Source organism: Etheostoma spectabile, chromosome 11 (genome assembly GCF_008692095.1).
Source record: "Etheostoma spectabile isolate EspeVRDwgs_2016 chromosome 11, UIUC_Espe_1.0, whole genome shotgun sequence".
Lineage (NCBI taxonomy): Eukaryota > Metazoa > Chordata > Actinopteri > Perciformes > Percidae > Etheostoma > Etheostoma spectabile.
The window spans coordinates 12,458,121-12,473,769 of record NC_045743.1 but is presented as its reverse complement, the minus strand read 5'-3'; the positions used below and the strand labels follow the sequence as shown (position 1 = coordinate 12,473,769).

General features: G+C 40.1%; 1 protein-coding gene across 1 annotated transcript in view; it reads left to right on the top strand.

The window, feature by feature from the left end:
* map2 (microtubule-associated protein 2) overlaps positions 1 to 15,649 on the top strand; it is a 102,232-nt gene that overhangs the window by 53,039 nt on the left and 33,544 nt on the right. Inside the window, exons 4-5 of the mRNA XM_032529959.1 lie at positions 4,730 to 5,000; positions 15,086 to 15,175. Coding sequence (XP_032385850.1) covers positions 4,787 to 5,000; positions 15,086 to 15,175 — 304 coding nt within the window. The 5' untranslated portion in view covers positions 4,730 to 4,786. The remainder of the gene's footprint in view (positions 1 to 4,729; positions 5,001 to 15,085; positions 15,176 to 15,649) is intronic.

Here is a 15,649-nt window from a genome sequence, read left to right as displayed (position 1 = left end):
TTTACTTTACCAAGCTGTTCCTGCTATGTGATGAGTGGCAGGTGCATTTACTATAAGTAACAAATGAAAATTGTTTCTGTCCAGTTATTAATGGACAATTTTTATGTTTCAGTCAGACTATGAGATGTCTATTTTATGGTCATTAAGATGGCTGTGTAGAGTGTATGTGCTGTGTTGTGACTCTACCTCTTATAGTGTTTCCTTGCCAGTATATCTTCTTTTGTTGACTGAACATCAGTTATTTTCTATGGATTCTGCCTTACTGGGAACATACGGTTGGAAATGGTGATAGAGTCACATTTTTCTCTCCTTTTGACAATTGCTGTCAAGTTGCCCTTTAGCAAGGCACTAAACCTCCTGTGGTTCTGGTAGAGCAGCTTAGCTGTGGTTATCCTGAGTGGTCTATTCTGAGGGCAAAGTGAATTTTGCACCCTGTAGCATCTGTAGAAGGCTTTTAGTTTGTTTTCCAGTAATACTGCACTAGAGCCTTCCATAAGGCTAAAAGTGTAACATATTTACTGAATTATTTTCATAACCTCATAGTGACCCTGTGTTGGAAAATGCATCTTGTCACTGCTGATTCAATGTCGGAATCAATTTGCCAGCATGCAGTAGTTGAAAAGGAGCAGCAATACTGAACCTTTATACTCAGCCTTCTGTGCACTTGTAACCCTTTCATTTTCAGGTTGCTGTATGTTGCATGAACTGCCTTAGTTAATGAATTATTAATGTGCACTGTAAAACAAATTTGAACCAATAATCACTATTCACACACATACATACACATATCATGCTTAGCAACCACTTTGATCAGCTACTATTGAAAACCCATTTAACAGGAAAAAATCTAAGTAGCTATAAAAATGCACTCAGAGAAAGTTAGTTTTTATTCTGTAATTTAAGCAAGCTTAGTATGATTTATTATTAATTAATGAAAATAAATCAGTGTTTGGATTATTTTCAAAACATGTAGAGCAGTACATTTGGATTTTTAGCTAAAATCTAATTGCTGATTACACTACTAAAGAAGAAGAAGAAAAAGTCCTTTGTTTATCCTGCAAGGGAAGAGTCACAATTGTCACTCTGTAAGTACAGTTGCACACACATTAAACACAGGCCAGAATTACAAACATGCTCAGGACCTAAACATACTATGGAGAGATGTCAGAGTGAGGGGGCTGCTCCTTGGAGGAGCACCCTAAGCAGTTGGGGGTTTGGTCTAGCTACCAGTCCACACGCTGTACTTCGGTCCGTACAGGCACTTGAATCAGCGACCCTCTGGTTCTTAACCCAACTTCCTACGGACTGAGCTACGTCCATCCCCAACTGTAGCACCTTAATAAGTTACAAGTCACTATCCAAAATGTCCAGTAGCAGCAGTGTCCAGCATCTGCTCACTATTCAACTCTATTCTCCCCCTGCACAGAGAGAGAGCATATCAGCATCAACCATCCCTCTGGCAAAGTGCAACAGGCTTTTTGCCAAGTGCAACAGACCTGCTGTCCACTGGCACGCTCAACGTCACATCACCATCTCATACAGTCTCGCTCCACACTGGACACAATGCCTTAAGAACAGTATATTACCTGAATAATATATTGTCTGATATCTTGTAATCTACAATTTTCTGCTCTTTGCTCCTTTCCGTCATTTTCTTTCTAAATGGATCTTGACAATACTCTTCTTTTTAAGTTTATTCTCCTCTTCTCTATGTTATCAACCCTCTGCACTTCTCTCCTCACTAAGTTGCCTCCTTCATGCTCTGTGCTCATCATACTCACATTTTTACATCATGCCCTCAACCAGTGTTTAGTTTTTTCACAATGGAGCAATGCATAGAATGATAATTAGTAGGGAGGAGATACTGTACTGCATTGCAGCCCCAATTTGTGTTTCAGGCATAGTTTGTCATGATAATGTTGCCTAATGCCTCTCTAATCTCTAAACACAGCATGCTGAGTTTTCTTAATGCTTGGTAATGGCCCCAATTGTCTTTTGTCAGGGTTTAAACCGGCAGGTGGTGCTGTTTCATTCACACATGTAGATCATCCTTCCCCACAAACATACAGAACATAGACTGCCCCCCCATGAATCACAGCTGACACCCTGAGCTTGGTCACCAGTCAGGATGATCTTGTTGGGTCTGGAAATCAGCCACAGAGCTCAAAGTGACCTTCATCATCAGACAGACAGCAATGAGACATAGCATTTGGACACCGGTCTCATCTCAGTATTTTATGACTATGACTGTGATTATATTGAGAGTGCTCTTCAGGGGAGGCTTGAGGAGGGACACAGTGGTTGAACAAGCAACAGAAGGGTCAATGACTATTAAGGAGCGATGCAAAATATTCTGCTGTGGCTTTTGGATAAAGGCTGAGTGAGGAGACAGTGGATTCTCTGAAGAGGCTTCATTCACACTGATGTTCCCTTCAGAGCTGAGTCACGCAAAGCTCCATTGACTCCTGACTCTGATCCATTTAAGCTGCAAATGGCTTACAGCCGTCACATATTTTCCTCAGTTCTCTTCTTTCTGTCGGTTTAATGCATTTCTCTATCATTGTGCTCTATCATTGAGTGATTCTAGTCCAGTGGTTCTTAGTCTTTTTTATGTGACTAGTGCAACGCCCGTATGGAGTGCCTGTCTGTTGAGAACGGGCCGATTGCTTGGTTCACAGTTTGTTTTTGTTTTTTCAGGACTTTATTGTGTAAATTCTCTCAAATATTTGACACAAAATGCAGTTATAAAACGCTTGGTTCCCAGTACTGCTGGTTGCAGCTTTATCGGAGTGGTGGGCCCGTTTGAAGCGTTCCCGAGAACAACCCATCCGATGGTAAAAGGTAAATGTACTGTATTTATATAGCGCCCTTTTGCCCCTCATTGACCAAACATGTTCCAAATATGTTTATTTAATGGATTTTAAACTGGTTGTCATTTAACACTAGTACTTATATAACAGAGTATTGTAACATTTTTAATTACAAAACAATGTTAATCATGGAATAGTCTATGTTTGGGATCTGTCTGTATTCAGCCACGCTAGCGGCATGGCTCGAGTGATGGTAACGTCATTCTGTTGGTCAGTTGGTAGGTCTACTACTTTGGTCCTGACTGAAATCTCATCTCATCAACTGTTGGATGGATGTTCATGGTGATCCCCTGACTTTTCCTTTAGCACCATCATGACAATTTTGGATTTAATGGATTTAATTAAAATATCTCAAGAACGATTGGATGCATTGCTATAAATTTTGGAACAAACACAAGATGAATTCTAACAACTTTGGTGAACCCCTGGTCAGGTCAAAATGTCTATTTGTCCGATACTGGTTACAGTACCAGTTTATAACCAAAACGTTCCAGTAGCCTCAGCTGTACTTTGTTGGTAGTTAAACCCAAATATGTGGATATACTTGCTTTGGTTAGTATTCTATTCTTTTTTTCATTAAGTTTTTTTCTATTTTATTCTTTTCTCTAATTGTGCAGACAGAACGCCATAGTACAGGTATTGAAAAAATTGTGAATGCAGTGACTAGTGCTCACTGTAACAGTACCTTGGTTATTAAATCTTGTTTTCTCCAGCAGACTTCCCTTCAGTCTCTGTGGACTGCAGAGCTAAATGCTTAATTACTCCTTCACACATCCCCTTTTCCACAACTACACAAACTGCTCAGCAAATTCTTGAAGTACCACCAACCACAACCCTTCTGCAACAATCATGAATTCCTTTTTAAAGCATTTCCTTTCTTTGGGTCTTTTTGTAGGCTCACGTTTGTCTTTTTCTCTCTCAGTCCTTTGTTTATCTCTGTTTCCGCAAATATTGCCACAAATAAACAATATTGCTGATATCAATGTCAATATTTATGAAGAAAATGGAACATAGAAAATAAAATATAATCAAAATGGTCATCAGAAAAAAACACCACCTTCTGCCCAATATCTTCCAAGAGATCATTAAATCTTACTGCCTGTTCCTGCCTCAGGCGATTTATGTGGGTTGATCAATATTTTTCTCCCCTTTGTATCTGCTTTATCTCTTCTCTAGGCTGTTCTGACCAATCATCTGCTCTCAACATGGGATTGCATGTGCATGTAAGGTTCTGGTCAACACCAAAAATACTTGTTGAACAGATCACAGTGTCCTTACAGGTGTAGTGAAATGTGACATTTTTGGAATATTTGCTTTTAGATTATCAGACAAAATTACGCTGCAACGGCTACATGATTCAGATTATTTGTCTAACATGGAACTAGATCTTATCAGATTGCTCAGAGCCAACTTTACATCCCTGCCACCTTCTTTGATTCACACACATCCAAGGTCTGCTCTTTTCTTTTTCAACCAGTTGTGATTTCCACCTGGGTCACTTGCTATATGAGTCATTACACACACACACACAAATCAATAGGTTTTAATCTAGTGGCTGTCACCTGCCTGCTAACACCCGAGGACAGTATATCACACAACCACCTACACACAAACTCACACACAAGTGCAGATGTCCTTTCCGAATTGGTGACAGTGAAGCTGCAGCAGGGATTATGACTAACAAAAAAAGAGATTTGTGAATGTGACAGATGCAGCGTGTCCTAGAGCCTCCTCTGGTCTGCACACCGTTCATTCTCCTTTATGAAACATTGCTAACATTGGAGTTAATAACGCAGACATGCTGAGTTTTGACCATACCTCACCTTCTCTCCTCCCTCCTCAATCCCTATGTCTCTCAGTCAGAAGGAGAGACCCCATACCTAGCCCACCCTCCCCTGCTGCTAGCTAGCACCAGCATGGCAGACAGTCGACAGCCAGAAGACGGTGTCCCTCAGTGGGACCCATCAGGCGGTCAGGAACCCACTGGCACCCATGGAGCCAATGGCTACTCTTCCTCCACCTACAGGACCTGCCAGCCTGGTGGGCCCCACCACATGACCACAGGCTCCTACTCTGCCAGGGAAAATGGCTTCAATGGGGATCTTACTGGTGCCCCTGCTATAACTGCAGGTAAGCCATATTTACATATTCAGATTTTTCTTTTTTACATGTCATCAGAGAGTCACCTGGCATCTATTTGCATTGATGGATTGCTCAAACAAGAGGGTTCAATGGGTCAGTGGACATGTGGCATTGTAATCACAGGCGAACATCTTTGCAAATTTTCACCGGCTTGTTATGTTGAGGGGTATTTACTGTATATTGTAAAGAAATTCTATGGAAGCCCATTAAGGGAAAATTAAACACTTATAAGTCATCATTTTGACTGACAAAGTACATTTTTGTAATTCTTTTTTTTTTTTTTTTTACAAAGTAAATGAAACACGGAGTGCAAAGCACTTTTATCTGGCTGATGATATACAGAACTCAACATCATGCTTTAACAATTACAGGTGCATTTTGCAAAATCTAATCTAGAAGCGTCACATCCGTAGAACTGCAGTTGAGATGCATGTGATGGGCCATCTTTAAAAAAATTAAGATGCAAGCACAGATTACAGTTTAGCCAGCTAATACCCTTCTGGTGAGCTCATTTTGGTGTCCAGAGGTGCAGGCACAATAATGACACAGAAAAGCGGTTTGTCAATAAATTATGTGATTACTTGTGTTGTGTTGCAGTCAGGGTCAATCATGGCAAATTGGATCAACTAGTCTAGTTCCCTTTGAAATTAGTGCTCAGTGTTTGTTAATGGAAAGGAAAGTCCATACCAGAGTATGTCTGTGTTTTTTAGTACTCAAGTGTGTGTGTGTGTGTGTGTGTGTGTGTGTGTGTGTGTGTGTGTGTGTGTGTGTGCGTGTGCGTGCGTACACTTGTGTGTGTGAGCATGTGTGTTTGTGTGAGTGTGTACACATAAGTATGCGTTTGTGTCTTTTCTTTCCATGTATTGTGTGATTTGTTTGTTAGCATGTGTGAGTTTGTATGTGTGTTTGTAAGTATGTGTGTGCGAGTGTGAGTGCTTGTTAAGCTTAAATTTGTCTATGACTTTTGACAGTGTTTGTGTGTTATGTGATGTGGTGTTATGTGTGTATGTGAGTCTCTGTGCTTGATAGTGATGTTTTTTGTGTGTGTCCTGTCTCTTCTTGTGTGTGGGTTTGCAGCACTCTCACTAGAATCACATACTGTTATTAACTCTGCTATAATTAACACAAAATCTGTCTCTCTACTCCCTTACACCCCCCCCCCCCCAATCCAACCCCACTCTCACTCCCACCTTGGAGACAAGAACAATAATCTACCAATGGTGTAACCATGGAAACGGTTCCCCTACATTTCACTTTGCCAGGGCTTTTGTTTTTTTTGCCTGTAGCTTGCCACAGACAAGACCATTTAGCATGCGATGACAAGCTCAATTAACCTCCCACCTTCCGCTCATTGGGCGTAAATGACACCAGTTTTGAAGGCTAATAACAGTATTTTTAAGTATAGCTGAAAATTGTTATTTGACCATGGATGCCCTCAATGCCCATCTTTAGTTATTAAATTTCATTCAGTCTTGATAAAATTCTCTAGTTTAAAGTGCTTGAGAAAAAGACTCTTCTCCTCAAACACTTTTATATTTTGTTATATGATAATTACATAATGACGCTTGATTCATAACACTCAAATCAGACTGACTTGGAACAAAAACTGATTATTTGACCAATTATATGTCAACAGCTGTAACATTTATGATACAATATTGAAAAAAAAAAACTGTGACTATTGCTTTTGGACATTTACCATCCTATCGTTCTTTTCCTGTGAACATAATATTTGTGTGTAGACACTTGTTTCTGACCAGTAAAGTTATTTCTTCTGAGTCTCCAGACTGTGATAGAACAGTAACAAAACAAATTGTTCAACAACTCATCTGAAGCCTTTTTATGTTTTATATAATTGGGGAGTGCATTGTGCCTCTGCACTGCTTTGCATATGAACATAATGGTTGTTGTCCCTACAGTGTACGCATATTTCTACTGCCAAAGGTTGCATTTATTTTTGGCTTATACAATTTCAACATCTTTGCTTATCAACAATGAGTGTCACCCATTGAATCCAGTAGGACAAGACCAACAATTCTGCAACAAAAATATCTGGTGAATTTCTGCCAGTGAAATCAAGCAAATTGTGTCTTAAACACATATTTGGTGAATACCCTGCTAATTATCTGGACCACCCCTTGTTAAAGATGACACATTTTTTATGTCCAGAACGCCTGTCACATTGCTTCAATGCACTGCGCTCTAATAAAAATTAGAGGCTATCTTTTGGCCGGTGGGCCGATATACTTCTAAAATTTCTTTTGGGTTGAATAAAATATCTATCTATCTATCTATCTATCTATCTATCTATCTATCTATCTATCTATCTATGCAGTAATTGGCAACTGCAAAGGCTTCATTATGTTCTTCTGGGTCATTATTAGCATGTATCAAATATATGAAAGCTGTAATCAGCCTCCTTCCAACTTCAAAGTAATGGCTTGAAACTAATGTCAACAAGAAAACAGTATTTTTCTCTCTGAGAGGGGAATGTCAATGATCTACTGTATATTTAAGCCCGGCATATAGAACTATGCTTTCACTCCTATCTCATTGTCCTCAAAGGGAACTGACTTAAGTAAGAGGATTACCAACAAATGTGTCCGCTATCAGTTGTTGTAAGTGGAACAGAATTGTAAAACAGTGGCTAAAAATGCACTGCAGTATAATATTAATAAAATGAATGATTTCCTTAAAAAAAAGTGGCCTTGCACTTGTAGACAACCCCCTTTCCTCCCTCCAGTGTTTGCAGACAGTAATCAGTAATGATAATAATGACCAATGTATGTTTTGTTTTCCAATCATCAGCATAAAAATGACATATTGTCTCAGCAGCTGTTTAACCAAAGCTGCGTTTGTCTGCAGAGCCTCTTGTCAGCATACATTAGCATTGCTCCAGAGCAGGTCAGGGCAGGAGTAAGTGGGCCAGGATGGGTGACAGAAGGGCTGATGCTGGCACTCAGTGAGCCTTCTCTCCCTGTGAAAAGCTCTTCAGACACAACAAGAACCATTGAAGCAAAAAATTGCCCTCTTGACGTTCCTGTGAGACAGAGTTGAGAAAGCCAGTTTGCCATGCTGAAAGTGGTCAAGAGAAAGAGTTGGAGAAAAAAACAATGTGAGTTAATAGAAATAGAAACCAATGCAAAAGGGGGTTGAGCTTTTTCTAGAGAGTGATTGACTTGCATAGATCGAGGACGTCCTTGTGTTACATTAGGGTTATTGCATTGACTGATTTCTTTGTCACTGAGCTGACGCAAGGAACTGGGCATACTGTCAAGAAGCCGGGACAAGATTTTTTTGTTGTTAAAATCTTTCAATCTCATCAGCCTAAACCAGTTTATTTTTTTGCTGCAGCAGAGAAGGGATTTGACCAAATTAAGCTCTGGTGTTGACACAAACAACAAAGGACAAATCCAAAGTTTGAGGATGTCTGAATCACAACTTTGCCTCAGAGTGCTTTACAATGTGTAATACAAGACTTCTATTCTTAGACCCTAAATTTGGATAAGAAAATACTTTACACAAAAATAAATGAACGAACCCCAAACAGAGCAACAGAGGAGGGATTCTTCTGCCAAGGAAGAGAAAGATGCAATAGATGTATATTCAGAGAAGACAGAAGTAGAAATGGAAATGAATATACAGTAGAATAAACGCAAAAACAATGTTAGGTGAATAAAATACAAACATATAATATTAAGTAATATAAGGGTAATATGTTTTGTAAAAGTAGTCACGTCTGAGAATGTGGCTACATTAATGGGAGTAATGGAGGAAGTGGTTTTAAAGTAAAGCGAACTAAATCTGAATTACTTTGGGACTCAAATCAGTAGACCACAGTCTGTTGCTATGGCAACACACATTTGGGTGCCGGGTGGTATCATACCAAACGGCACTCCTGCTCTCTCCGTGCCCTCGCAGTCGGCGTGTGTGTGTGTGTGTGTGTGTGTGTGTGTGTGTGTGTGGTGTGTGTGTGTGTGTGTGTTGCATTGACTCTGGGCTTCCAGTCTCAGTCTCCACTCAGAGAGGGAGCATTCTTCGCTTCAGTCTGCCTGTCATACAGGTAATACACGCTTTTACTTCATTGGGGAGACTGTGTCTATGTTTAGGTACGCTGTTATGTTACATTGTGATCATGGATGTAGATATGCAGATATGATGCAATCTTTCCTTTTATCAAAGGCTATCTAACAGCTATTGTGTGTTATTCTCCTGTCAAAGCCAATGAAAGGCAGGATACTATGTCATTGACATCACTCTGTCAGAGATGTGCTGAGACAACCAGACCAGCATTATTGTTATCACTGCCAGCTAGCTTTGTCAATGTGACAAGGTCATTTTTTAAAGTGCTATTGCTATGTGCTTTGTGTGCATTTTTGTGGATTTGTTCAGGAGACTGCACGATGCCTCATTAAACCCAGTGCCCTCAATGTTACTTTTTAAATTTGTCCCTTTTTAAGTTTGTGTCCAGAAAAGAGACAGCATTTGTTGTACCCTTCCAAGGAATGTGCAAAAAGCCTCTTTCGAATAAAAAGGGAGTAGTCCCATTAGAATTTTCTATCTTGTTTTTTTTTGTTCAATTTTGATCTCCACATAACACTTCCAAGAGTTTTTGAAATATCACTTTGATCAGTTTTCTAATGACACCAACGCTAACTAAACGTGAAAGGTGATCCAGATGATAATTGTTTGAAATTCCAAAGACATTACTTAAAATCCGACTGGATTCAGATGTTTATACCTTAAGAAACTTAGCAAAGAGAAAATGCCCTTTGTTGAACATAACAAGTCAGGATTATTTCTTAACTAGCCACATGTTTTTCATCAGCTCATTATCCTGAGAATTTCTTTCAGAATAGCTTCGTATGGGCCCCCAGATTGCTCAGTTGCTAGAGCGGGTGTCATATTTAGAGGTTTAGTCTTCGACGCAGGCGTCATTCCTCCCTCTCTCCCCTTTCATGTCTTCAGCTGTCTTGACAAATGAAGACCTAAAATGCCCAAATATAATCTTAAGAAAAAAAAATAGCTTCTGTATATGTTTACTAATTGCTTTGAGGCATTTTGAGACTTGCCATGGACAACATTACACAAACACACCTGGAGCATATTGTGGTTTTTGTGCCATGCAAATTTTTCCAATATTTTGAAAAGTCTCAATCTTGAGGTGTTGTCTCACTCAGAAAATAAAACTATTCACACAATCCGACCCCTAGGCTAACCCCCCACCTAAGCTTTAGGTGCTGTTTTTTGATGTCACAACCACTAATTGTGATTGGCGTTGTACTTTTCAGCTCTTTTTTCCATTGTCTATTGGAAGAAAGGGTTTTTGACTGCATGCAATGAATAAGTGGAATAAGTGGATGTACTGTATATTGCCCTAGCCATTGAAAATGGGATTCGGCTGCTTTGAGCTGGTGAGTGGGCTGTTAAGTGTTTCCGGAAGGTGTGTGTGTGTGTGTGGTGTGGGTGTGTGTGTGTGTGTGTGTGTGTGTGTGTGTGTGTGTGTGTGTGTGTGTGTGTGTGTGTGTGTGTGTGTGAGTAATTGCATGTGTGTATGCCTGCTAGCTTGTTTGGATTGATGTGTGGGCGTTGTTGAATAGAAAAAGGTCCTGAAACAGCAGCAGTAAAAGCATCACCCAATCCCACATAACCATTGTTAATATGCATTGCAAATGAAGGCTGGTTTGATTAGAACTCTACAGTGCCCCAATGCATGCAATATTTACACTGATACAGACTGATAGAGAATTCATTTTTATAAAGTCTTTTATTGCTTATTTCTTTGTAGCTGTTTCTAATTAGTATAACTTTCCTAATTAGTATAACTTTCATGCTTATTATTATATGCACATTTAACAATACTATGTTCTTTCAAGCCGTGTCTGTGTTTCTTCAGTCGCTGCTGCCTAAACAAAAGGCAATAAATGTCCCACTGTTGCATATCACAGAAGATAACAAGAGCCTTAGATCCGAGGTCAGTTAGAGTACATGCCAGCCCAGGGTTTCTGGCGTAGGCATTAGACCCCTCTTACATCAACACCTGTGAATCTTCTGTGTGTGTGTGTTTGAATAAAGGGACAGAGCTGCAGAGAAATTGTTGAGTTCCCACTAGAGCTGCGCTGCGGAAAGGCGCTCTGGTGGTGGCTTCCCTTTGCAACTGTCAATAATGCTCATTTTCCCCTGAGTCGCGCTGTTTAACCAAAGCTGCGTTTGTCTGCAGAGCCTCTTGTCAGCATACATTAGCATTGCTCCAGAGCAGGTCAGGGCAGGAGTAAGTGGGCCAGGATGGGTGACAGAAGGGCTGATGCTGGCACTCAGTGAGCCTTCTCTCCCTGTGAAAAGCTCTTCAGACACAACAAGAACCATTGAAGCAAAAATTGCCCTCTTGACGTTCCTGTGAGACAGAGTTGAGAAAGCCAGTTTGCCATGCTGAAAGTGGTCAAGAGAAAGAGTTGGAGAAAAAAACAATGTGAGTTAATAGAAATAGAAACCAATGCAAAAGGGGGTTGAGCTTTTTCTAGAGAGTGATTGACTTGCATAGATCGAGGACGTCCTTGTGTTACATTAGGGTTATTGCATTGACTGATTTCTTTGTCACTGAGCTGACGCAAGGAACTGGGCATACTGTCAAGAAGCCGGGACAAGTTTTTTGTTGTTAAAATCTTTCAATCTCATCAGCCTAAACCAGTTTATTTTTTTGCTGCAGCAGAGAAGGGATTTGACCAAATTAAGCTCTGGTGTTGACACAAACAACAAAGGACAAACCCAAAAGTTTGAGGATGTCTGAATCACAACTTTGCCTCAGAGTGCTTTACAATGTGTAATACAAGACTTCTATTCTTAGACCCTAAATTTGGATAAGAAAATACTTTACACAAAAATAAATGAACGAACCCCAAACAGAGCAACAGAGGAGGGATTCTTCTGCCAAGGAAGAGAAAGATGCAATAGATGTATATTCAGAGAAGACAGAAGTAGAAATGGAAAATGAATATACAGTATGAATAAACGCAAAAACAATGTTAGGTGAATAAAATACAAACATATAATATTAAGTAAATATTAAGGGTAATATGTTTTGTAAAAGTAGTCACGTCTGAGAATGTGGCTACATTAATGGAGTAATGGAGGAAGTGGTTTTAAAGTAAAGCTGAACTAAATCTGAATTACTTTGGGACTCAAATCAGTAGACCACAGTCTGTTGCTATGGCAACACACATTTTGGGTGCCGGGTGGTATCATACCAAACGGCACTCCTGCTCTCTCCGTGCCCTCGCAGTTCGGCTGTGTGTGTGGTGTGTGTGTGTGTGTGTGTGTGTGTGTGTGTGTGTGTGTGTGTTGCATTGACTCTGGGCTTCCAGTCTCAGTCTCCACTCAGAGAGGGAGCATTCTTCGCTTCAGTCTGCCTGTCATACAGGTAATACACGCTTTTACTTCATTGGGAGACTGTGTCTATGTTTAGGTACGCTGTTATGTTACATTGTTGATCATGGATGTAGATATGCAGATATGATGCAATCTTTCCTTTTATCAAAGGCTATCTAACAGCTATTGTGTGTTATTCTCCTGTCAAAGCCAATGAAAGGCAGGATACTATGTCATTTGACATCACTCTGTCAGAGATGTGCTGAGACAACCAGACCAGCATTATTGTTATCACTGCCAGCTAGCTTTGTCAATGTGACAGGTCATTTTTAAAGTGCTATTGCTATGTGCTTTGTGTGCATTTTGTGGATTTGTTCAGGAGACTGCACGATGCCTCATTAAACCCAGTGCCCTCAATGTTACTTTTTAAATTTGTCCCTTTTTAAGTTTGTGTCCAGAAAAGAGACAGCATTTGTTGTACCCTTCCAAGGAATGTGCAAAAAGCCTCTTTCGAATAAAAGGGAGTAGTCCCATTAGAATTTTCTATCTTGTTTTTTTTTGTTCAATTTCTGATCTCCACATAACACTTCCAAGAGTTTTTGAAATATCACTTTGATCAGTTTTCTAATGACACCAACGCTAACTAAACGTGAAAGGTGATCCAGATGATAATTGTTTGAAATTCCAAAGACATTACTTAAAATCCTGACTGGATTCAGATGTTTATATCCTTAAGAAAACTTAGACAAAGAGAAAATGCCCTTTGTTGAACATAACAAGTCAGGATTATTTCTTAACTAGCCACATGTTTTTCATCAGCTCATTTATCCTGAGAATTTCTTTCAGAATAGCTTCCGTATTGGGCCCCCAGATTGCTCAGTTGCTAGAGCGGGTGCTCATATTTAGAGGTTTAGTCTTCGACGCAGGCGTCATTCCTCCCTCTCTCCCCTTTCATGTCTTCAGCTGTCTTGACAAATGAAGACCTAAAAATGCCCAAATATAATCTTAAGAAAAAAAAATAGCTTCTGTATATGTTTACTAATTGCTTTGAGGCATTTTGAGACTTGCCATGGACAACATTACACAAACACACCTGGAGCATATTGTGGTTTTTGTGCCATGCAAATTTTTCCCAATATTTTGAAAAGTCTCAATCTTGAGGTGTTGTCTCACTCAGAAAATAAAACTATTCACACATCCGACCCCTAGGCTAACCCCCCACCTAAGCTTTAGGTGCTGTTTTTGATGTCACAACCACTAATTGTGATTGGCGTTGTACTTTTCAGCTCTTTTTTCCATTGTCTATGGAAGAAAGGGTTTTTTGACTGCATGCAATGAATAAGTGGAATAAGTGGATGTACTGTATATTGCCCTAGCCATTGAAAATGGGATTCGGCTGCTTTGAGCTGGTGAGTGGGCTGTTAAGTGTTTCCGGAAGGTGTGTGTGTGTGTGTGTGTGTGTGTGTGTGTGTGTGTGTGTGTGTGTGTGTGTGTGTGTGTGGTGTGTGTGGGGTGTGTGTGTGTGTGTGTGAGTAATTGCATGTGTGTATGCCTGCTAGCTTGTTTGGATTGATGTGTGGGCGTTGTTGAATAGAAAAAGGTCCTGAAACAGCAGCAGTAAAAGCATCACCCAATCCCACATAACCATGTTAATATGCATTGCAAATGAAGGCTGGTTTGATTAGAACTCTACAGTGCCCCAATGCATGCAATATTACACTGATACAGACAAACAGACATACAGGCAGACAAATGAGACCAGTTCAGTAAATTGTCCGTGTTTGGCTCTCAATTTAGGGAAAGATTGATGAAAAAGCTGTATTTCTGCATGAAAACACATGCATACATCCTTGTCATGGATTTAGCTCTTTCTGCAAAATTTGCCTACTCTTTGCTCTTAGTAGGTATAAGCTTGATCCTTTCCCTACAGTACTGTCCATGTTTAGCTCCCACTGCCCACCAGTGTCAGACAGCCAGACAATGTTGACAGCTTTTTGTAAATGTTGACGCTAGTATTATCACAAAGAGTGTAAATTACGTAGTACTTAGGTTTTAATGGAAAAGACTGAATTCAGTATTTCATTTTCCGAATGTTAACTATCTGCACGCTGAAACTGCATTTCAGTGTCACCCTTATAAAATAACATATATTAGATAAAAGAGAGAAAATGCAAAAAACATTGGATTCAGTCCAGATTAGATTTTTTTTTACTATGAATTAAAGTGTTCACATTTAGTTTGGCAGTAGCTAAATAATCCAGGTTTCATTTTTAGCTCTTGTTTAGGAATGCTGGGTTTCCTTAGCAACAATCACAGCCTTCACCAGCAGCCCCAGCATCCCCGTAGTTATGGCAACAATTTCAGCTCCATCATACTGGCTTGTATTGCAGGTTTTTTATGACTTGACTCAAAAATACAGTAAAATGAAATGGATGGAAGATAAGATTGTTGTGTTTTTTCCAGAAATGTTGTGTTTGATATTGATAAAACCCATGAAAGTTACACGCCGTCCCCCAGCAACATCCTGCTACACATTCTCACACAGATTGAAACCTGGAAGCTGCCCAGTACAACCACAGTACACTGATGTACTGTAACAACTGGGGATTTGCTGCATCTGTTTTTCCAGCCAGTCTTGGGATTTAAACCACTTTGGTCACTGGTGACTGTGTTGGTGACTGTGTGTGGCTGTATGTGTCTGTGTTCAGAGCAAGTATCAGCACGGATCGTGCAGGAAGTAACGGCAGAGGCAGTTGCGGTACTGAAGGGAGAGCAGGAGACTCAAAGGCTGCCATCAGGTAAGACACAAAAAACACACACACACACACACACACACACACACACACACACACACTTGTACAAGTGCTGCATTCCTTTTCTATCCAGTGGTCACAGGGGGCTGTAGCCCGTCCCAGCTTGGCATTGGGCAGGGTACATATTGGATGGGTCGCCAGGCACCAATTCACTTGCATGTCTGGGGAGGAGACCAAAACACCCATTGGTTTTGCTATTTAAATATTGCAGCCAGTCAAACTACATGAATGAAAAAAATGATCACACTCAAACAAGTTAGGTCTGTCATTCAAAATTCCTCTTTTGTATCATGTGAAGACAGAATGTTTACAAAGTAAATAATCCTTCCCGGTAAACTGAACCCAGCACAGAAGAGATTGGGGGTAGATGATAGCAATCCCCACCCCAATGTGAACCTAGACCTAAAACCTGCAACTGTGGTTGGAGAGAGTGTTACAACAGTGTGTCTGAGGATTTTG